Raw genomic sequence first — 23,714 nt, forward strand, 5'->3', positions numbered from 1 at the left:
CAAGTGTCCAGACCTTGCTTCCTAAGTGCCATGCTCCACTAAAAGAAACTCGGACTCCTTGAATAAATAGATGATTTCAGGAAAGGGGCAAGGAAACACAAGATAAGCCTGGAATATCTTGTGCCAGAAATAAGGAAATGCTCAGTGAATGGAGGGGGACATTAAAGAAGAAAAAAAAGGACACAGGAGCCACAAGGGACTCCCAATGGACAAATCAGGGACAATCTGAGCATCATAATTAATAAAGACAGTAATGAATTAGAACCCACTGAATGAAATAGTCCCTACTGATATATAAACAGGAATTAATAAATGGGTGAAAAAGGAAAGCTCTTTCTTACAGTAGAATGCCAACTAATAAATGTAGAAAAAATAATAGACAAAGAGAATCATCACTTGGCAATTACCACAGTGGTGATAGATAAAAGTACAAGTTGTCAGTGGAGGTCTGATGAAGAACAGGATGTAACCTCAGAGTATTTCCCACAAAATATTAACTACAAAGGGGAAAAATGGTGAATTTAAGTTAGAGAGGCCTGACATGGCCATGTAATCAAGGTTAACATCTCTAGTGGTGGGACAATGCAAGACTTGAGTCATGAGGGCGCCATCAAGGCAACACAACAAAGTAAGGCCTACATTCTTTAAAACTGACAAGGACATGAAAGATAAAGAATAGCTGTTCAAGACTGACTGAAGAGGGCTTCCCTGGTGGCGCAGTGGTTTAGAGTCCGCCTGCCAATGCAGGGGACATGGGTTCGTGCCCTGGTCTGGGAAGATCCCATATGCCACGGAGCGGCTGGGCCCGTGAGCCATGGCCACTGAGCCTGCGTGTCTGGAGCCTGTGCTCCGCAACGGGAGAGGCCAGAACAGTGACAGGCCCGCGTACCGCCAAAAAAAAAAAAAAAAGATTGACTGAAGAAAATGACAACTAAATGCTACACACGTTCTATCCAAGAATTCTGGACCAGAAAGGGAAAAGACATTGTTGGGATGGTTAGCAAAATTTCAGCAGCATCTGTGGATCGTATAGTGGTATTACTGTATCAGAGCTCATTTCCTGATTTGGAGAGCTGTATGCTGGTCATGTAGGAGAGTGTTTTTGTTTTCAGGAAATATACAACCGACCATTAAAGGATGCTTGGACATCATATCTGCAACTTGTTTTCAAAGGGTTCAGAAAAAGACCAATATAAAGGGTAGATTACATACACAGAGAGGGAAAAAGGACTAGGACATTAGAACAAATGTAGTAAAATGTTAACTAGGGAATCTAGATGAACACTATACAGAGCTCTATTTTGGCAATTTTCCTGAAATTTGAAATGATTTCAAAGTCTGTTTGACAAAAAAACCTTATTGGCTTAATTCACATAGAATCCAGATGGCATGGTTGCCCAAGTTTTTCAGCCTAAATCTTGATTACAAACTGAAAGGGAAGAGAGGTAGGTACTTGGATTTTAAAAATAATATTCTAGACATATATCACAAATGCAGAGAAGGGAAAAATACCCCCACAGAAATTAGAAGACCTAAGCCAAGGAGAAAACACAAAGAACTTACCTCATACATTTTTCTAGAACTTCTCTTACAAACTTTGGTTTGGGACTTTCTGGATCTTGAGTAAGACAATCTGACCTAATGAGGAAATATAGTTTTGTAAGTTCTTACACATGATCTGCACCTATACCTAACTTGTACTTAGCTACAAATAGTTCCCTTCTACCTAAATTATTACATTTATATACATACCAAAAAAACCCTAAATCTTTCAGACCGTGAAGAAGATATTATAGTTTTAAATATTAACTTTTTTAAAAAAATGGCAGACTGTAGAGAGAAGAAAGATATAATATACACAACACTGCTTACCAATCTTCCCAGCTCCAACGGAACTGGAAGTTACTTAGATGATGCGAAAACCAATTAATAAACCTATACAGAGAAGTGGGGTGGGGGGGACAGAAAAGGATGAATGCTTGCAATTTATAACAGGAACTTACATAATCCTTCAGACAAAACCCGATTTACCCCTACCTACAGCTGTATTTTCTCCTACCAGTTACCCTTTTCTGTGCAAATCCTGTAACTCACCTTCTACTTCAAAAAGTAACAGTCCCCCATCTCACTCCTCCTAACAGTGCTATCCTTTTTAAGTGAATAATTGATATGATTCAAGTGCCTGTTTTATATCAAGTACCTTATATATGTTTATATAATTTAATTCTCACAATAACTTCTGAGGAATGTATTATTTTCCCCATTTAACTGACAACGAAACAGAGGTGTGAGGTGTAAAAATAAAAAAGATTAAAAACGTTTTATAAACGGACGAGCCAAAGTAGTCTCTCATCATCATACTACACCCTTTCACCACAAACAACAAAATATACCATCAAAGCCCCCTTTTCTCTTAAAAACACATCTGATCTGACTAGATAGGGATCACCTTAGTAGACTGTATAACACTGTGAAATTTTTAAGAGCCCAATGAACACTTGCTGAATGAATGGCATAATAGGGATGCCCAGCACAACTGATGGTTTATTAATTAGACTGGGAAAAAAACCTCAGCAGACACCTTCTTAAAGCACATCCCTTATGTATCTATAATTTCAGTCATTAAAATTACTCAAGATAATAGGTCAACAACACAGGATAGCCTTTACTGATAATTTTCAAATATCGCATTTGAACAGCAGACATGACAGATTGTGGAAATGTTCAATATCTGACAGAACAGAGAACACCAGCTAATAAAGGTAGTATATAGACCTCACCCAGAAGACGACAACAGGCATGAAATTACCACAGCTATAAAAATCCAATATGGGCTTTTGTATAAACTGAGTCTTGGAGCTGTAGTTACATAGTAGCTAATTATTTTAGAAGCAGATACTATTCATAAACAAAAATACATATTATATAAACATAAATATACAGTATTAGACTCTGCTTCTACACATGGGTTAGCATAAAACCTATTTTAAAAGCTTACCTACCCAATTACAGAGGGAAAAGTGTAACCATACCAAAGAACTAAACAATGCAATTAAAGAAAACCTCAGTATGGGCATCATTTCATATTGAAAATTAAACTAGAAAGTGTAATGCTATAACAATTATAAGTTTTATTATATAAAGGATTTTTTGCGGGAGGCAAGAAAGAACAACCAACTTGGAAATTCTTAAAAAGGCGATTGTTTTCCTTATCCAATTCTTTTATAAAGTACAGGGAGCAGAAGCTGCTAACACTCAGTACAGAAATAAGGCAATTACTATACCTGTCTACACATGTAGTATTCATTGTGTCCAAACGCATGTATAACATTTCAGTTGCCTGTGCAAGCTGTGAATTTCAGGATAAGGAAAACTATACTCTCCTTGAAAATAAGCTGTGGTAGAAAAAATAACATTTCTTAGAAGTCTATATAATGACTAATAATGCTGAGCTTCGTTTCAAGTAATTGATCTTTGAGGTATCAGTGATGTACATTTGATCTGTATACACCCATGAAATCGAGATAATGAGCATTTACATCATCTCCAAAAGTTCCCCATTCTCCCTTTTTCCCCTCATTTATGCCCCCAAGCAAATATTGGTCTGCTGTCACTATATTACTTTGCATTTTCTAGGATTTTGTGTAAATGGTATCATATAGTGTGAATTCTTATTTGTTTGGCACCTTTTATTCAATATAATTATTTTGCAATTCATTCATGTTGCTGCCTGCATTGAAAATTTGTCTTTTTTTTTTATTACTGAGTAGTATTCCACTGTATAGCTGTAACAAAATTTGCTTATCCATTCTGTATTGATGGATATTTGGATTGTTTCCAGTTTTGGGTTATTACAAATAAAGTTATGAACATTTATTCTCTTGGGTAAATACTCCAGAGCAGAATGGCTGGATTGTATAGTACACGTAATGTTTAACTTTTAAAGAAATGCCAAACTGTTTTCATGAAGTGATTTAAACCCACAAGCAGAAATATTTAATAATCTCTTAAAGTCAGGCCAAGGAGAGTACATTAAAAACAAAGGAAAGGATACAACTTGGGGTAGAGAGCCAGGCTGAAGTTTACACAGTTCAATGAGAAGTGTTGTGTACATCACATCAATGTGAGGGGGTGCTGGAAGTTGAAACAGCTCTGCAAAGATCACCTACAAAGGAATCACGAGTCAGAACTCAACTCAACAGCTATCTACACACTTCTACTATTAGAAACACCTCAATGTTCTAAAGTCTAACTCTATGGTATTCATAATAAAAAAAATTACTTTTTAACCTTTAAAATTATGCTCTTTAAAACACAAAGATCTACAATTGAATACTGTAATGAAGATTTCTTATCTCTATAACTCAATCAAATAAGAATATGCAAAAATTAATGCTTAGTTGATACTTCCAGAGAACTGCCCAATTTCAACTCTGGAAGTATCAGTTAATTCAGGGAGGTACAGTTTACTGGGGACTCACAGATCCACCAGAGTTTCATTCCTGTAAGAAGTAAAAGTCCTTTGTAGACTCGGAGGATGGGAACAGAAGATAGTTATTAACTCATTCTACACTGTTACTATATTCTTGGTATTCCAAGACTTTTTTGCCATGCTCTCGTTCACAAACTTGTTTCCTTCCTCTTTATATAATGCGTGGACCATCTACCTCGACTTCTAGAGCCTGGTCTGCATTCCTTCTTCTCACTCCCATCTCCCACACTTCTGTATGAATTTCTACACATTTTGCACATTTAAAAATATGACTTATGTTTTGCATTTCAACTGACATGTCAGTGAGTCAAGTTCATAGCCTAACCACACTCTCAAGTTCTATAAAGAGAACAGATGCAGCATTTCTAAGGAAGTACATAGGTATAGTATGAATAAAAAGTGAATCAAATGATACATAATTATGCTCACTTTGAGTATTTTAACATAAATGAATAATGCAACTGACAGTTTGGGTCAAGTGAAAACACTGTTTTTTGGGAAATAAATCTCTACAAGGTGTTCAACTACGCTACTAGTATCATCCTTCTGTATGACTTCAAATGGAATCAAAAGCATTATCTATTTTTTTCCACTTCCAAAACAACTGGCTCTTTTGATTTCTAAGAATAAATAAGGATTCCTACTTATCCCTACCCTGTGATACAGGAAATAATACAGTAGTCAGGGGTATGCTAGTAATAAGAGGCCAGATAAACACAGTTAAAGGGTTATCTGCCTAAAGAATACAATATTTTAAAATATTTAAGCCTCTTATACATCTGTTAAGTGGACAATGTATTGACAGAGTTAGAGGTAACTTACATTATCCATGATAACTATTCATGAATGAAGATATACTATCAATATATAAATAAATTATAGGCAACTCAAAATTCCATTTGTACACTGGGCTTAACCTCCTCTTTTCTCTTTACTAACATGGCTAACAGAGCTCCAAAATTGAAAGCAATTTCCTCTCTTCTCTATTAATTTTCAGCACCTGCCAAGTAGCAAGAACAACAAAAAGGCCAAGAGTAGATTACACTTTACAGTCAACAGAAAGATTCTGAAACTTAAAAACAAGCTCCATTTGGAATGCATACCTCAACTATGTGGTAGTTCAAGGGGATCTTGTTCTTCCCAGGATAACTCACTAGCTGTGCAGCACTATAAAAAGTGTAATTTAAGTTTAATGAGTACACACAGATACATGAAAAACTAAATAAGCAGTTTCAAAAACAGTGTATGTAGATATAAAGGAAATCTTTTCTGAAATGTTCTAGATTTCAGTTACTTAACTACAGCACAGATTATTTTGTCTACTATAAGGAAACTCTTTAATGCATGCAAAACTCCTTGGAAGATCAAAAGGAGTGTAAGTGGGCTTCCCTGGTGGCGCAGTGGTTGACAGTCCGCCTGCCGATGCAGGGGACACGGGTTCGTGCCCCCATCTGGGAAGATCCCACATGCTGAGGAGCGGCTGGGCCCGAGAGCCATGGCCGCTGAGCCTGCGCGTCTGGAGCCTGTGCTCCGCAACTGGAGAGGCCACAACAGTGAGAGGCCCTCGTACCGCAAAAAAAAAAAAAAAAAAAAGGCATATAAGTAATAATAGTAAGTAAGTATATTCAGATCTACTAACTTAAAATGTTTTATAAGGTAGACCATTCCCAAAATACTATATTCCTTTCCATTTTAAGATCTAAACCAAAACTTTCCAAGGTTTCAGAAAATATTAAAAATAAACTTTTCCAAAGCTTGATGTCTAACTGCTAGGAAACAGCAAAACCATTAGTATTCATTTATTCCCACAACATTCATACCAAAAACAGCTTGCCATTCAAGTTAAGTTGTCCAGAGCACATGGCAAACATCCATACAAAAGAGCAGGCATCATATGCATATTACTATAAAGCACTACAGTACTATACAGCATCCAGGAAAGTACTATTTGAGGGTGAAGTGCCTCCAGAAAGCAAATCAAGTGTTTTAGAGATCGGTCTTAGCAAGACAGGGCATCAGGAAGAGAGGAAGATTTTCTTACTCTTAACATACATTTTGCTCTTACTAAATCATCAAGATTGCTACTTTTTCTCCACTCTACTAAAAGTACCATGAAATGCATCTTACCAAGTCTTCCTTTCCTTCCAGTGGGACTTAACGATGCAGTGAAGATTCTCTTCTATCACAAATCTTTCCACTGAATGACTCCCTGGCATTACAGGACCCTGGAAAGAAAACCAAATACATATACTCCAGACCTAGACAAAATATTATTTTTCATTTATTCAACAAATATATCAGAGCTTATTATGTTCTAGACACTGTATTGGATGCTGGGGATAAAAGTTCACAAGTGTGAAAGCTCTGTATTTCAGCAAATTTGTTCACTTATGTCTACAAGAGAATTAGAATGTCAGCTATAGTGTTTTTTCTACTGCATCTGACACTGTACTATCCTTGCCCACTTCAAGTCTTAAATGAAGCAAACTAAGTAATTTTTGTGTATTATTAGTCCTATACAGTTTATTTTTATTTATATTTTTAAAGAGAACAAACCTAAGTTTATTTTTTTTATTATTTTTCTTTAAACAATCGCCAAGACTGGAATCAAAGATAAATAGAAGGCACAACAGTTTTGCTCCGGTTTTGTGTTATTCAGATTTTTGAAAATTTCTGGGGTCTTTTTGGTTTTTTTTTTTTTTTTACAAATACAAATTAAACATGAAAAAACTCTACTTCAAAAAAAAATCTAACAGTTCAAGAAAAGCTTATCAGTTGCATTCTAGACATTTAAAACCTATCTCACAGTTTAAGTTTCAATGGTAAAAACAGGTTTTGGAACTGTTTTGCAACCACGTATCCAAAGAAAAACTCTACTAACACCTTTTATTCAGTTTTTAACCATACCAGAGAGAATCTAAATTGTCAATTTTTCTAACAGCAATTTTTCCACACCAGAAGGTAGTCATGACTCTCAAAGAAGAGACAATTTGGGTTCTTCCTGCCTTCAAAATGTTTATCAAATCCTGTAATTCTCACAGGCTTTTGAAACATGTAGAAAATAAGTAAAAAATATTCCAATGAATGAAACATACCAAATGTCAGTAATAAGCAAGACACAATCCTTTGGGGAAACTGTTAAAAAAAAATCCAGTCTGTATATGCAAATAAATCAAGGAAATGCAGTCTTTTTTTTTTTCTTCTTTAAAAATCAATTTTTCCTAAAATATCGTTCCACAAAACTGGAAGTGAAGGACTAAAAGGTGGGGGGGGGGGTGAGAGTGGAACGAGCACACACCAGTAACACAAAAAGTAGAACTGTACAAACTTAAGCAGTTTATCATAGACTAGGATCAGATTCCAAGATACCAAAGGTTGGCTGAAGAAATCACCATTCTGTGGGAGCTAGGGTTTGTACTGCTGCCTGAAGATCGGTGAAGAGCAATTCACTGCCTTGGAGCAATGCCCCTTCCCACTCCAAATCCTGGTTTCTGCACCATGCCTCCACGGGGTGGGCCTCTCATCCCACCACCCAGCCCACCTCGAGGGCCTCCAGGTCCCCAAAGGTGGTTATCTCGGCGATCCCCTTCCCGGGCAGCTTGAGTCTTCTTTTCTTCCACATTCAGACGGACCTCACCTCTGAACATGATGGGCCTGTTGCTAAGCACCTTCTCAACAGGCTCAGAATCATCAAACACAATGAACCCAAAATTGGGTAATTTCCCACCGCTGTTAATACGTAGCTCCACCACATTCCCATAATTTTGAAAAAAATCTTTAAGCTCTGATATGTCCACCTCATGAGGCAGGTTGCCGATAAAGAGTTGGTGACTGTCAGGGTGTCTCACGATTCTTCGGGGTTCAACGTCACCTTGCTCACCAGCCTCACAGACTGGTCTAGGTCTCCTCTGGGGAGGAACATTTATTTGCTGTTCTTGCACCCTTTGATCCCTCTGAGGCCTCTGCGGTGGAATGTGAGATTCAGGCTTAGACTCTGGACGAGGCTGTGAAGCTGGTACTTTAACAACATGAGGTGGTATCCCAGTAACTGGAACAGCTCCACTGGGTGGAAGGTTCTTACTGGTCACAGATGCCCATGAAAAGGTTCTCAAGTCCTCCTGCACTGTCTGGGCTATGTCTGCAGGCGCTGGAGAAGAACTCTTCTGAGCATCCTCAGGAACAGTTTCTTCCAATACTGGCTCAGACTTTTCCTCTTGGACTTCAGACACAGGTTCTTGCTCTGGCTCTGGTTCAGGATCAGGCTCTGGTTCAGCAACAAGTTCTTCTAAATGTTCTTCTAAGTCATTGCTGACAGTTTGATCATAGAAAGTTCCAGAATCATCAGGTACCACCTCAGGTGTCTGCTGTCTTTCTTCAGGTTCCTCTACTTCTTCAGATTCTTCCTGAGGCTCAGTGACAAAGCCACCAAAGACCTCATCTTGGTATCTGAAGATATCATTATGAACATAGAACTTATTAGCAACAGAGCCCTCAGGAGCAAGGACAAAGGTCTGCATGAATCTCCTCAAAGCCTGGACCACCACACCATCATTCAGGGTGGCATGAGCATCGACATGACGGATCTTAGTGTGGCAATTGGTGAAATTTTGTGACATCACTTTCCTATGGATTTCTTTCTGTCCATAGACCGCATCTGCTGGCTTTCCATTTGAATCCAATCCCCCATGGACATAAGAAGAGTTCTTTCCACAAAATCTGTGTAGCATGTCTAAGGCCTGGTTCAACAGTGTGTAATACTGTCTCACAAATTCCCACCCGACCAGCAGGGGACTAGGCTTCTCCATAACCATTGCTTTGGTCAATTCAACCTCATCGGGGCATTTCGGGAGTAAAGAAGAGACACACAAGTTGCTCCGCACAGTGCCTGGCACACAGCGAGGGCTTGGAAAAAGGTTAGCTATTATCATCACTCAATATCCATGAACTCACTGCTGCCCCCTTACTCCCTGTAAAACCTAGGAGCAGCACTTCTGCTTCCCGAGTTGAGAAATTCTCAATGCACTTTCGTCTCCCCCACCCAAAGAAAAGCCTCCTCTGGTCTGGGTTAAGCTGGAGACCCCGCCAGGGGAGGAAGGACTCCGCGTGCGGGGGTGCAGGAGGGAAAAGCTACCGAGCCGGCCGCACGGGGCCCCAGGCCCCCGAGATCACCCTGGGGCCCAGGCCGCGGCTTGCTCTCGCCCGTTGTGGCCATTACAGTTTATTTTTTGAAACCATGGGACTGGATTACTTCTATAAAAAACATGGAGAGAGGGAAAATTTTGTCTCGAACACTATGTAGACATAAAAAAATCATGTATGCATTGAAAGATATCCACACTATGCTGTTTTAAAAAAGGTTGAAGAACATTATCTACATGATATTGTTTAATTAAAAAAATATACATAGCAAACAGGTTCAATGAGTTTATTTACTTATTACTTACTACTTAATGGTGACTTTTACTTTAATCTACTTTATCATTTCTAATTAAAAACAAAACAAAACATTTTTTGAAAGCCCAGAACAAAAAAACCAAATCCTCTTCAAACAGGTATTTTGCATATTTATGCTCTTCTGGCAAAGGATGATGGGCACATTACAGAGGCAACACCAATTAAGTACAAATAGTACAGGAAAAGCAAATTTTGAAGTGCCATTCTAATGTTCCCCTTGTACAAATAAATACCTAATCACAAAGATTCTAACAGTCTTACTGTAAATTAGACTTCCAATTATATATACTCTAATTAGACCATTACATAAAGTTAACTAAAAGCATTATATATGCAATATTGCAAGTGGGTAGCAAGTTCATAATTTTGTATATATAACCAATTATCCAACAACTTGTTACCCTGAGATAGAGTATACATACACTAAAATTTCCCTGGTCATAAGCAACTTTCCATAGAAGAGAGAAGATAGGGAAAGAAAACTCAAGTTTGACCTAAGGTGGTATCATTGGTTCTTATGCCAGTGGTTCTCAACTGGGGGAAATTTTGCCCCTAAGGGGACATCTGCCAATCTCTGGAGACATTTTTGGTTGTCACAACTGACATGCTACTGGCACCTAGAAGGTAGAGGCCAGGGATGCTCCTAAGCATCCTACAATTCACAGGACAGCCCCACAACAAAGGATTATCCAGCCCAAAGCACCAATTGTGCTGAGGCTGAGAAACTCTGCTCTATGCTGACTGGAATGTACTAAGCAACAGGTATAGATAGTACTTTAGCCAGGCGAGTTTCTTTTCAGAACCAGCCCAGTGATCACTGTGCTTGCTGCCTGGGCATTAAAGTTAAGACAGTCATGGGCTTCCCTGGTGGTACAGTGGTTAAGAATCCGCCTGCCAATGCAGAGGACACGGGTTCAAGCCCTGGTCCAGGAAGATCCCACATGCCGCAGAGCAACTAAGCCCGTGAACCACAACTACTGAGCCCATGTGCCACAACTACTGAAGCCCGTGTGCCTAGAGCCCGTGCTCCACAACAAGAGAAGCCACTGCAATGAGAAGCCCGCACACTGCAAGGAAGAGTAGACCCCGCTCGCTGCAACTAGAGAAAGCCTGTGCGCAGCAACGAAGACCCAACGTTGCCAAAAATAAATTTTTAAAAAACCCAAAAAAACAGTCATTCAAATGCAAAGGTATAAAGTAACTAAAGCACAGTTAAAATGTAAATTTTTATATCAAATGTTAATATCAAAATTATACATTTTCTTAATTGCTAAAGTATAACAGCTATCAACAACCTGACCTCATAATAAAAAATACATATATTTAAGAACTATAAAGTCAGCTTATACTAATCATTGGGATTTTTAAATTAAAAACACTTTACTGAGCACTCATAACGTGTCACATACTGTTCTATGCACTTTATGCGTGTTAATAATTTAATCCTCATTACAACTTTATGAGATATATACTATTATTATTCCATTAGGAAACTAAGGTAGGGAGGTAAATAACTCACTCAAGATCACACAGCTGGGCTATGACTAAGCCAGGATTAAAACCCAAACCTACTTGGCCTCTCAAACCTACACTCTTCAATTGTACACCGTGCTGTCAATTTACACTGCCTAAATATGATTTCTTGAATAATGAGCTGATACCATTCACTGAATTAAACTGTTAACTTCGCTGTCAATGACCCTCTTAGATAATAAACAACTCAAAATTAAAATGTCCCATAGGCATAATTCAAACAAGATTAAACCACAATTACAACACAACACAGGCGCTTTGAAAGGCACTTTTGTTGGTCATGCATGTACCTCAGGATCATCCGTGTAATCAAACATTCTGAAGATGACCCTTGGCATCGGGTACACCGAATCTTCAGTGTGAGGAGGTGGTGTGAAAGGAGGCAGGTTGTGCTGCAGTGCTTCACACAGGATGCTGTCAAAGGCAAGATAAGGTCTTAGGATGTGCCGCTCCTGCCAGCGATCCTTTTTCAATTTCTGAATCTGGGCCCAGAGGCAATCTAAATACTAAAGACAGATTAATTTTTAACAATTAATAGATATTTGGAGGCTAGATGAAATAACATTTTGACTAGACAAAACCAAAAATCTACTGCCTTCTAAAATACAGGATACAAAAGCAAGCTAACTTCCAATTAAATACAGTACTAAGGAATACTGCGAAGTTTCTGTTTTTGTTTTACTTATTTTATAAAGTCTGTCTGGGGCTGATACCTCTTATTTTTTCAAATTGGGCACTTAAATAAAAAATACATCAACTCTATGATATCTGGAATCCCAAAGAATAGGGAATGTTTTGATGACATTCTAACATTTATTAAAAATCCACTATATGCCTAGGACTATGAGGAGCTGAACCCTTGATATGAAATGTGAAAACCCAGCTGAGGTATACAAATGGGATGATTTGAATATGTCACAGAGATAAGAATCTACTCTGTGCTTGTATCACAAGAGACTGAAATCAATTTACCTCTTCTTGTGGATGCGGTTTCTCCGCAGTCCATACTTGTAACATGGGCACATGAGTCTTCTGGCGTCTTCTAAAGGTAAGAATGAAAATCTACATTTAGGTTCTTAAAACATGAAAAGATATTCAGTTGCTTTCATAATTAATAAAATGCAAATTAAGGGAGTGAAACATTTTAACCTATCAGATTGGCAGATATTAGAATCTTTGATAATGTATTGCATTGCCAAAATGTAGGCAAATACACGGTTTCAAAAACATCACTGGAAGAGGGCTAACTGATATAATCTCTTTAGACGACATATGGAAGAGTATAATCTCTTTGGAAGGCAATCTGACTAAATACCAAAATTAAAATTGTTAAAGACACTTCAACCCAGCTATGCCATTTCTAAGAACTCACATCACCCCAAAACATATTTGTACATGCCACCCCAAAACATATTTGTACGTGCACATAAAGACGTATGTACAAGGATATTCACTGAAACACTGTTTAAAATAGCCAAAGACTTGCAATAGCCTCAATGTCTACCAACAGGAGACTAGTTAAAGGAATTATGGTACATTAAAAGACTGGAATACCATACAGCTGTTAAAAGGAATGAGGTAGAGCTAAATATCTTATGCAACGAATCCAAACTATATTAAGAGGGAAAAAAAAGCAAGTGTGTATAGAAGAACAATGTGTATACTGGACTATCATTTGTATAAAAAGGGGGAATGACATTCAAATGTTAGCATATTCATACTCTTACTTTCATTCTTTTGCAAACATCTATATATTATTAAAAAAACAGTACAACTTTTGAAAAATATAAAACATTTGAAAAATCATTTAAAGGTACCTTAGTGTAATGAGAAAGCAGATTTTTATCTTTAGACTTCCTTTAGCTTTATTGTAACTAAGTAGATATTAACAATATCCAAAGAATTACCTATTAATAGAAAATGAAACTTATAACAAAATTCTTCTGAAAAAACTTAAGGGGACACAAAATCATTACCAAGCTGCTGTTCCCTTACTTAAGATAGCTTTCAGTGTTGGCAAAGATTCGGTCCATCTCTGCATCTTTCTTTTCGTACAACTCCTTTCCAACCCAGGGCAAAGATGATAGAAATGCATACACGTACCAATCCCGGCGCACCTGAAGAATTTTTTTAAAGAGGTACATTTAAAATAGGTGCTAGTGAATTTTCATTCATATTATATTTATTCCTGAATGAAATCCTATGGATGCAATTCAGTAGGACTTAACAAAGACATTTGGCTCATTTAGAGCATTTTTAGATATATTAGCTTTAATCTTACTAGACAGAATCATTTAACTAATGTACAGATGTCACAAGAACCCACCATTATACCAGTTGACTTAACTGTTAGACATTAAGAATTTACAATGTGATAAATCTACTGTTAATCTTCTGTTTTTATTACTAAAGGGTTACTAGTGAAAAATTCCTGGTACTATATGCACGAGATTCAGCACAAGGGGTTTTCTTACCTGAGGCACATCTTCTTCCTGAGTTACACTTACAAAATTTTCAAACATAGCAACCATTGATGGGGCAGCAATGACGTGACAATTCACAAGATCAGATAAAAAACGGACCTGGTGGGGAGAACAATTTCTATGAAATCTAAATGTCCTTTATAATAATTATAAAACAAGCAATTCTGTAATGTTTGAAACCACAGTTCTGAAAAACTACAGCCCAAGGACCAAATCTAGCCCACTGCCTGTTTTGTTTTTTGTTTGTTTGATTTTTTTGTTTTTTTTTGCGGTATGCAGGCCTCTCACTGTTGTGGCCTCTCCTGTTGCGGAGCACAGGCTCCAGATGCGCAGGCTCAGCGGCCATGGCTCACGGGCCCAGCTGCTCCGTGGCATGTGGGATCTATCCGGACTGGGGCACGAACCCGTGTCCCCTGCATCGGCAGGCGGACTCTCAACCACTGCGCCACCAGGGAAGCCCCCACTGTCTGTTTTTTAAGCAGTTTGAAAACTAAGAATGGTTTTTAAATATTTAAATGCTTGAAAAAAACCCAAAAGAATATTTTGATTCATACAAATTATATGAAATTACATTTCATTGTCCACAAATCGACTTTTACACAGCCATGCTTATTTGTTTACATATTGTCTGTGGCTGCTTTTGTGCTATAACAGCAGAGCTGAATAGTTGTGACAGAGACAGTAGGAAGGACAGGAATCTGCATTTATAGCTTTACATTTATACTAAACTAAGAACCTAAACTCTAATATTCTAGCTATTACAACCAATAATCTTCTTTTCTGTTTGGCTGTGAAAAAATTTTCGCTGGACCACAGAAATGGAAATTTATGAACAGATATTTATTGGGTGCCCTTTGTGTGCCACTGCTGAGCACTATTAAAGTCTCTCTCACATGGGAGCTCACAGACTAGTGGGACAAGCACAATCTCAACCCAGATGGATAAATCCTATACTAAAAGATAAATAAAGTGTTCTAGAAACAGGGACAAAGGGAGTAAGGGGAAACATCATATAGGAGGTAACAATCGGGCTAGATCATAAAGGATGAAAAAAGTAGTCCTCACGTGGACAGCAAGGAGAGGCTTCTAGGCAGAAAGGTTCAAAAACAAGGTGTGTTCAGGGACCAGCAAGTAATTCAGATGGAGCTGGAGGGTATATGGGAGGCAAAGAGAAACAGACTGGGGCAACCATGAAGGATCAGACTTAATGGAATCTGAACTTAATAGTTTGATGAGTGTCCAAACTCTTTTGATTATGTACTCAATAGAAAAGAATTTGATCACATACCTCAACACATAAATATTTACTTATATATAAGTTGGCCCACTGTCAATCTATGTGTTATGTATTAATAAGGCTTAATTCCATTTCCATTTAAGGTAAGTAAGAGTTCTGATATTTACTTCCTGCATCATCTTGTGCACCAGGCTTTGAAGACTATCCACTGTAGAAAATGGGAAGGAACTGAGGTTTTTAACCTGTAACCAACATGAACAGAGCCTAGTTACAGAAGACCATTCTGGTGCCACTACAGAAGATAAAGTGAAAGGCAGAGAATCTGGATGCAAAAAGAGCTGTTAAGACATTACGAGGAAGGCATGAACTACACTAGAGGCCCTGGAGACAAGGAGAAGGGACAGACTGGAGAGAAATTTAGGAGGTAGGACAGACAGGGCTTGGAGACTGCTTAGAGTATGAGAGGGCAAAGGCAAGACAAAAAAATTAATGCTCAGGTTTCTGGACGGGCTATCCAGTAAATAGCAACCACTTGTGTGGGTTGGACTGAGGGTACAGAAAAGGAGGTATAAAGAATGCATTAATTCAGGGACTTCCAGGCAAGATAACTTAGGGCTATCCAGGTAGTATTTGGACCAAAGGTCTGGAGCTCAGGAGAATGGCTGAAGCAGGAGATACAGATTAGAGTTGGTAGGGGGGAAGGTCATCAAAATAAAGGTAGTTTATGAAGCTATGAGAGAGAATGAGAATGCTTCAGCAGAGAATGTTTGGAAAAAAGTGAAGTGAGGACAGAATCCTGGGAAACACAAAAATTTAAGGCAAAGGAAGGTTACCCAGTAAAAGGAGACTGAGGAATAGAAGGTAGGTGGCAGCAGGAGGTCCTGAAAAGAGTGGTACTGCAGAAACCAAGTAGTGTAAAGCATCCCATGTTACAGGGAGGTCAACTAGGATTGAGTTAACAGAAGCCACTGGACTCGGTAATGAGCTCTGCATCTTTAATAAGAATGGTTTCGGTACTTCCCTGTTGGCGCAGTGGTTAAAAATCCACCTGCCAATGCAGGAGACATGGGTTCGATCCCAGGTCCAGGAAGATCCCACAAGCCGCAAGCAACTAAGCCTGTGCACCGCAAATACTGAGCCTGCGCTCTAGAGCCTGTGAGCCACACTACTGAAGCCTGTGCACCTAGATCCTGTGGTCCGCAACAAGAGAAGTCACCGCAATGATAAGTCCATGCACTACAACAAAGAGTAGCCCCTGCTCACTGCAACTAGAGAGAGCCCACGTGCAGCAAAGAAGACCCAACGCAGCCAAAAATAAATAAATAAAATAAATTAATTAAAAAAAAAAAAAGAATGGTTCCAAAAGAGCAGCTGTTGTGGTGAGTGGGGAACTGTATTTCAAGAGAAAAGATAAATTATTTGGTTGTAGCTCACCTCTCCCCTTCATCCCAACACTAAGTCATAACATACCAAAAAACAAATACAAAAAATGTTTAACAAAGATCTAGAAGAACTAAAGAACAAACAAACAGAGATGAACAATACAATAACTGAAATGAAAAATACACTAGAAGGAATCAATAACAGAATAACGGAGGCAGAAGAATGAATAAGTGAGCTGGAAGATAAAACAGTGGAAATAACTGCTGAGGAGCAGAATAAAGAAAGAAGAATGAAAAGAATTGAAGACAATCTCAGAGACCTCTGGGACAACACTAAATACACCAACATTCAAATTATAGGGGTCTCAGAAGAAGAGAAAAAGAAAGGGTCTGAGAAAATATCTGAAGAGATTACAGGGGAAAACTTCCCTAACATGGGAAAGGAAATAGTCACCCAAGTCCAGGAAGCACAGAGAGTCCCATACAGGATAAACCCTAGGAAAAACACACCAAGACACATATTAATCACTAACAAAATTTAAATTCAAAGAAAAAGTATTAAGAGCAGCAAAGGAAAAACAAAAAATAACATACAAAGGAATCCCCATAAGGTTATCAGCTGATTTTTCAGTGGAAACTCTGCAGGCCAAAAGGGAGTAGCAGGATACACTTAAAGTGATGAAAGAGAAAAACTGTACAACCAAGATTACTCTACCCAGCAAGGATCTCATTCAGATTTGATGGAGAAGTCAAAAGCTTTTCAGACAAACAAAAGCTAAGAGAATTCAGCACCACCAAACCAGCTTTACAACAAATGCTAAAGAAACTTCTCTAAGCGGGAAACACAAGAGAAGAAAAAGACCCACGAAAACAAACCCCAAACCATTAAGAAAATGGTAATAGGAACATACATATCGACAATAAACTTGAATGCACATGGATTAAACACCCCAACCAAAAGACACAGACTGGCTGAATGGATACAAAAACAAGACCCATATATATGCTGTCTACAAGAGACCCACTTCAGACCTAGGGACATATACAGACTGAAAGTGAAGGGATCGAAAAAGATATTCCATGCAAATGGAAATCAAAAGAAAGCTGGAATAGCAATACAAGTATCAGATAAGATAGACTTTAAAATAAAGACTGCTACAACAGATAAGGAGGGACACTACATAATGGTCAAAGGATCAATCCAAGAAGATGATATAACAATTATAAATGTTTATGTACCCAACAGAGGAGCACCTCAATACATAAGGCAAATGCTAACAACCATGAAAGGAGAAATCGACAGTAACACAATAATAGTAGGGGACTTAAACACCCCACTTATACCAATGGACAGATCATCCAAATAGAAAATAAGGAAACACAAGCTTTAAATGACACAATAGACCAGACAGATCTAATTGGTATTTATAGAACATTCCACCCGAAAGTGGCAGAATACACTTTCTTCTCAAATGCACATGGAACATTCTCCAGGAAAGATCACATCTTGGTTCACAAATCAAGCCTTGGAAAACTTAAGCAAACTGAAATCCTACCAAGCATCTTTTCTGACCACAGCACTATGAGACTGGAAATCAATTACAGGAAAAAAACTGTAAAAAACACAAATACATGGAGGCTAAACAGTGGTCTACTAAATAACCAAGAGATCACTGAAGAAATCAAAGAAGAAATAAAAAAATACATAGAAACAAATGACAACGAAAACATGACAACCCAAAACCTATGGGATGCAGCAAAAGCAGTTCTAAGAGGGAAGTTTATAGCAATTCAATCTCACCTCAAGAAACAAGAAAAATATCAAATAAACATCTAACTCTACACTTAAAACAACTAGAGAAAGAAGAACAAAGAAAACCCAAAGTCAGTAGAAGGAAAGAAATCATAAAGATCAGAGCAGAAATAAATGAAATAGAAATGAAGAAAACAATACCAAGATCAATGTAACTAAAAGCTGGTTCTTTGAGAAGATAAACAAAATTGATAAACCCTTAGCCAGACTAATCAAGAAAAAAAGGGAGAGGACGCAATTCAATAAAATTAGAAATGAAAAAGGAGAAATCACAACTGACATTGCAGACATACAAAGGATTATAAGAGACTACTACAAAAAACTATATGCCAATAAAATGGACAACCACGAAGAAATGGACAAACTCTTGGAAAGGTGCAATTTTCCAAGACTGAACCAGGAAGAAGTAGAAAATATAAATAGATCTATCACAAGTAATGAAATTGAAACCATAATTAAAAATCTTCCAACAAACAAAAATCCAGAACCAGATGGCTTCACAGGCGAATTCTATCAAACATTTAGAGAAGAGCTAACACCAATCCTTCTCAAACTCTTCCAAAACATTGCAGAGGGAGAATCACTCCCAAATTCATTCTACGAAGCCACCATCACCGATACCAAAACCAGAAAAAGAGATCACAAAAAAGAAAATTATAGACCAATTATCACTGATGAACATAGATACAAAAATCCTGAACAAAATACTAGCAAACAGAATCCAACAGCACATTAAAAGGATCACCATGATCAAGTGGGATTTATCCCAGGGATGCAAGGATCCTTCAATATATGCACATCAATCAATGTGATACACCACATTAAAAAATTAATAAAAACCATATGATCATCTCAATAGATGCAGAAAAAGCTTTTGACAAAATTCTACACCCATTTATGATAAAAACTCTCCAGAAAATGGGCACAGAGGGAACCTACCTCAACATAAAAAAGGCCATATAAGACAAACCCACAGCAAGCAAAATACTCAATGGTGAAAAACTGAAAGCATTTCCACTAAGATCAGGAACAAGACAAGGATGTCCACTCTTGCCACTCTTATTCAACATAGTTTTGGAAGTCCTAGCCACAACAATCAGAGAAGAAAAAGAAATAAAAGGAATACAAATTGGAAAAGAAGAAGTAAAACTGTCACTGTTTGCTGATGACATGATACTATACATAGAAAATCCTAAAGATGCCACCAGAAAACTAATCAATGAATTTGGTAAGGTTGCAGGATACAAAATCAATGCACAAACATACAATGGAGAAAAGACAGCCTTTTCAATAAGTGGTGCTGGGAAAACTGGACAGCTACATGTAAAAGAATGAAATTAGAACACTACCTAACACCATACACAAAAATAAACTCCAAATGGATTAAAGAGTTAAATGTTAAGACCAGACACTATAAAACTTTTAGAGGAAAACATAGGAAAAACACTCAAACATAAACCACAGCAAGATCTTTTTTGACCCACCTCCTAGAGTAACAGAAATAAAAACAAAAATAAACAAATGGGATTTAATTAAACTTAAAAGCTTTTGCACAGCAAAGGAAACCATAAACAAGACAAAAAGACAACCCTCAGAATGGGAGAAAATATTTGCAAATGAAACAAAGGATTAATCTCCAAAATATACAAACAGCTCATGGAGCTCAATCAAAAAAACAAACAATCCAGTTAAAAATTGGGCAGAAGACCTAAATAGACATTTCACCAAGGAAGACATACAGATAGCCAAGAGGCAAATAAAAAGATGCTCAACATCACTAATTATTAGAGAAATGCAAATCAAAACTACAATGAGGTATCACCTCATGCCAGTCAGAATGGCCATTATCAAAAAAGCTAGAAACAATAAATGCTGGAAAAGGTATGGTGAAAAGGGAACCCTTCTACACTGTTGGTGGGAATGTAAATTGATACAACCACTATGGAAAACAGTATGGAGGTTCCTTAAAAAACTAAAAATAGAACTACCATATGACCCAGCAATCCCATTACTCAGCATATACCCTGAGAAAACCATAATTCAGAAAGAGACATGCACCACAATGTTTACTGCAGCACTATTTACGATAGCCAGGACATGGAACCAACCTAAGTGTCCACTGACAGATGAATGGATAAAGAAGATGTGGCACATATATACAGTGGAATATTACTCAGCCATAAAAGGAAACGAAATTGAGTTATTTGTAGTGAGGTGGATGGACCCAGTCTGTCATACAGAGTGAAGTAAGTCAGAAAGAGAAAAACAAATACCGTATGCTAACGCATATATATGGAATCAAAAAAAAAAAAAAAAAAAAAAAAAAGGTAGTGATGAACCTAGTTGCAGGGCAGGAATAAAGAGGTAGACATAGAGAATGGACTTGGTGACATGGGGTGGGTGGGCGAAGTGAGAGTAGCATCGACATATATACACTACCGAATGTAAAACAGTTGGCTGGTGGGAAGCAGCAACATAGCATAGGGAGATGGGTTCGGCGCTTTGCGATGACCTAGAGGGGTGGGATACGGAGGATGGGAGGGAGGCTCAAGAGGGAGGGGATATGGGGACATGTGTATGCATATGGCTGATTCGCTTTGTTGTGCAACAGAAACTAACACGGTATTGTGAAGCAATTATACTCCAATAAAGATTAAAAAAAAAAAAGAATGGTTTCAAAAGAACAGCTGTTGTGGTGAGTGGGGAACTGTATTTCAAGAGAAAAAATAAATTATTTGGTTGTAGCTCACCTCTCCCCTTCATCCCAACACTAAGTCATAACATACCAAAAAGCTCCCCCAAAGCCAAAAAAACAAAAAACTTACCAAATATACAGCTTCATTATAATTGTTTGCTTTCAACGATTCTTTAAGTTGACGAATCATGGCTTCTACAAATTCTCCACCGAAGTTGTAATTCCTGGCATTTAGTAGTCCAACTAATGTTGTATAAATTGTCAACTTCTCAGGTAACAGACGTGCACTGATTTGAGAACCCAGCACAATAAGAAGATCCCAAAACAACAGCATTAAATTGCTGAATTTTATACTATATAAAATTTTAAATTGTTTTACTAACTTTAGAAAAGCATGACATTTAGCTATGTTTTTAAAACAATGTCAGAAAAGGCAAAAATATTGAGAAGAGTTGCAGACATGGCTCCCTCAATTTTTTCATTTTAATTCTAATTAGTTAATCCAAGAGTTAAGAAAGTAAAACACTCTAATTGTGAAATCAAACTAAAATAGATATAACTGACACTAGACCAGTTTTTCTTCCAATGTGCTTAGTGGAATTGAATAGCAGGTCTACAGAAAATGGTTTCCATGGTAAAATATCTGGCAATTGCTGAGTGAAACAAGGTTCTTTAATGCAGAATCATTAAGGGGGAGATGGAGCAATCAACATTGCTAAACTTAGCCGACCAAATGTCATGGGATCAGAATTTCACTTTGAGAAACACTATTCTAGTTGCTTAGAAAAAATTCAGAACTAAAACCAGTTCCTGTCAGTTAAATTGTTGAATTTTTAACATGGTACTCTGACAGAGTAAGATTTCTTTACATCCAGTTTGCTTACTCAAGTGTGTTAATTTTCATTAAAGTTATTTGAAAAGCAGAGAAGAGGATTACAGTAATAAATCTTTGAAAAAAGCAAATGTTGATCCCTATTTTAGGCAGCCTTTAGAAATCAGCTCAAAGAAGAAAAGCAAATGGGAACTCCTGATTGTTCAGATTCTCTTATACTTTTTGCATTTTCCCAAGGTTCCTAGCAAAGAGTGTTAGGGACAATTTAGGTTTTAAAAAAATAACTGCATTAATAGTAACAATTCCTCCTCAACCCTCCCCTGCTTCAAAGTCATGGCTTCCATCAGAGTTTAAGCATAAATCTACTCTATTCTAATAAATGCTTTCAGAACAGAAGGAATCTACGGATAACTATAGCCAAATAACTTTTCTTAGTATTAAGTTTCTTAGTCTAAGGACATGTCTTCCTGAATATTAACTAGATTCCTTAAAAAAATTGTATCTGAAATTATTTGTACTTTATGAGATATTAAAGTGAAATCCACTGATAGCTTCAATTTGTGTGTACATTTTTAAATTTCAAAACTGGGCTGTAAGCAATTTAAAAAACCCATTATTTTAAAATAACTGAAATAACATTTTAAGGCACCTTTATAATGAAGACTCCTTTATCCAGAAGTCATAGACCCTCCTTTGCAAAGCATACAGTTTAGAGTGACCAATGTCCACCTGAGTGATGAGGAAGTCTGGATTGCTAATTCCACTGTTGGGAGAGACTGTTTCATGATTTCATGTGAGACTTTTCCCATTCTAATGTCCTTACAAATTAAATGCTGATACTCGTTCTAGCTAACCTAATTCAGAGAAAGATTATGCCTATTATATGTCATAGCTTCAAAAGTATCTTCAGCCTTCTAAGAAGGGCTATTGTTACTCAAGTGACTGGTTCTCAAATATGTTTGATACTACTGATTTAAAGTATAAATTAAACTCTATTATATATATTTAATTGTATGTGCTTAAAAGAAAATCGCTGAATGTGAAGTTGTCTACTTTCTCACTTAAAAGTAGTCAACTCAAATGATTCTAAGGATACAAGAAACGAAACAAAGAAAATGCTCAATTTTCATCCTATTTATCGCTGAGTTCGCCAAAGGGCAAAAGGTCATTTCATTTGACAAATTCCCCACAGAATGAAAGCAGATGACATATGAAACATAAACACATCTTCTGAACATTCACAAGCATTTAAGAGTAGATAATACATTATCACCTGGATTCATAAATCTTTTGTATACATACACTGTACAAAGAAGTCTTAAGATCTTGCTCTTATAGTTAGGAAGATCAGCTTCCAAAACGCCAGCCAAGCCTTCTAGGTTGCTCTCCAAAGAGCAGGCACTCTGTAGAGGATAGCATATTAAATACCTGTCAAGTACTCAGCAATTAGTGCATTAAAATTTTCTAGGTGACGATAAAAAAGTTACACATAAGGCACTGACAGTTTAGTATAAATAAATTCAGGTTGTTACTATTCCTTAGAAAACCATGAAAAGAGAACGAATAAAATTAAAAAAGCAATCTAAGACAGCAAAACAAGTATTAGAAATGGGAGGACATTCTGGGCTCTATTCTACTTCTCTAACTAATTCACTTAACTGTATGACTGGGCAAATTACCTCACCTATCCAGAACTTCCTTGGTCTCCATTTTTTTTTTAATACATTAAAAAAAATTTTTTTTAATTTATTTATTTAATTTATTTATTTTTGGCTGCATTGGGTCTTCACTGC

General features: G+C 37.3%; 2 protein-coding genes across 5 annotated transcripts in view; both read right to left on the bottom strand.

The window, feature by feature from the left end:
* The window catches only part of NCBP1 (nuclear cap binding protein subunit 1), a 45,204-nt gene that overhangs the window by 13,707 nt on the left and 7,783 nt on the right, over positions 1 to 23,714 (bottom strand). For 2 of the 4 annotated variants that reach the window (XM_032636046.1, XM_032636047.1), the window contains 12 exons: positions 23,224 to 23,324; positions 21,220 to 21,376; positions 13,954 to 14,061; positions 13,475 to 13,596; positions 12,452 to 12,521; positions 11,770 to 11,985; positions 6,620 to 6,717; positions 5,596 to 5,659; positions 4,055 to 4,165; positions 3,285 to 3,349; positions 1,873 to 1,935; positions 1,564 to 1,638 (listed from right to left, as the gene is read on the bottom strand). In XM_032636046.1, the coding sequence (XP_032491937.1) occupies positions 1,564 to 1,638; positions 1,873 to 1,935; positions 3,285 to 3,349; positions 4,055 to 4,165; positions 5,596 to 5,659; positions 6,620 to 6,717; positions 11,770 to 11,985; positions 12,452 to 12,521; positions 13,475 to 13,596; positions 13,954 to 14,061; positions 21,220 to 21,376; positions 23,224 to 23,324 (1,250 nt within the window). Of the gene's footprint in view, positions 1 to 1,563; positions 1,639 to 1,872; positions 1,936 to 3,284; positions 3,350 to 4,054; positions 4,166 to 5,595; positions 6,056 to 6,619; positions 6,718 to 11,769; positions 11,986 to 12,451; positions 12,522 to 13,474; positions 13,597 to 13,953; positions 14,062 to 21,219; positions 21,377 to 23,223; positions 23,325 to 23,714 lie in introns of all 4 variants that reach the window. The other 2 variants (XM_032636048.1, XM_032636049.1) reach the window with 2 other exon arrangements.
* On the bottom strand, positions 6,736 to 11,759 carry LOC116755947 (ras GTPase-activating protein-binding protein 1-like). The gene has a single exon (XM_032636054.1). It carries the CDS (start codon positions 9,418 to 9,420, stop codon positions 7,939 to 7,941), a length of 1,482 nt encoding a protein of 493 aa, XP_032491945.1. The 5' UTR covers positions 9,421 to 11,759; the 3' UTR covers positions 6,736 to 7,938.

Source organism: Phocoena sinus, chromosome 6 (assembly GCF_008692025.1).
Source record: "Phocoena sinus isolate mPhoSin1 chromosome 6, mPhoSin1.pri, whole genome shotgun sequence".
NCBI lineage: Eukaryota > Metazoa > Chordata > Mammalia > Artiodactyla > Phocoenidae > Phocoena > Phocoena sinus.

Excerpts from the sequence above, each read along its gene's own strand:
- LOC116755947 (XM_032636054.1), bottom strand. The coding sequence starts at position 9,420 with ATGATAATAGCTAACCTTTTTCCAAGCCCTCGCTGTGTGCCAGGCACT.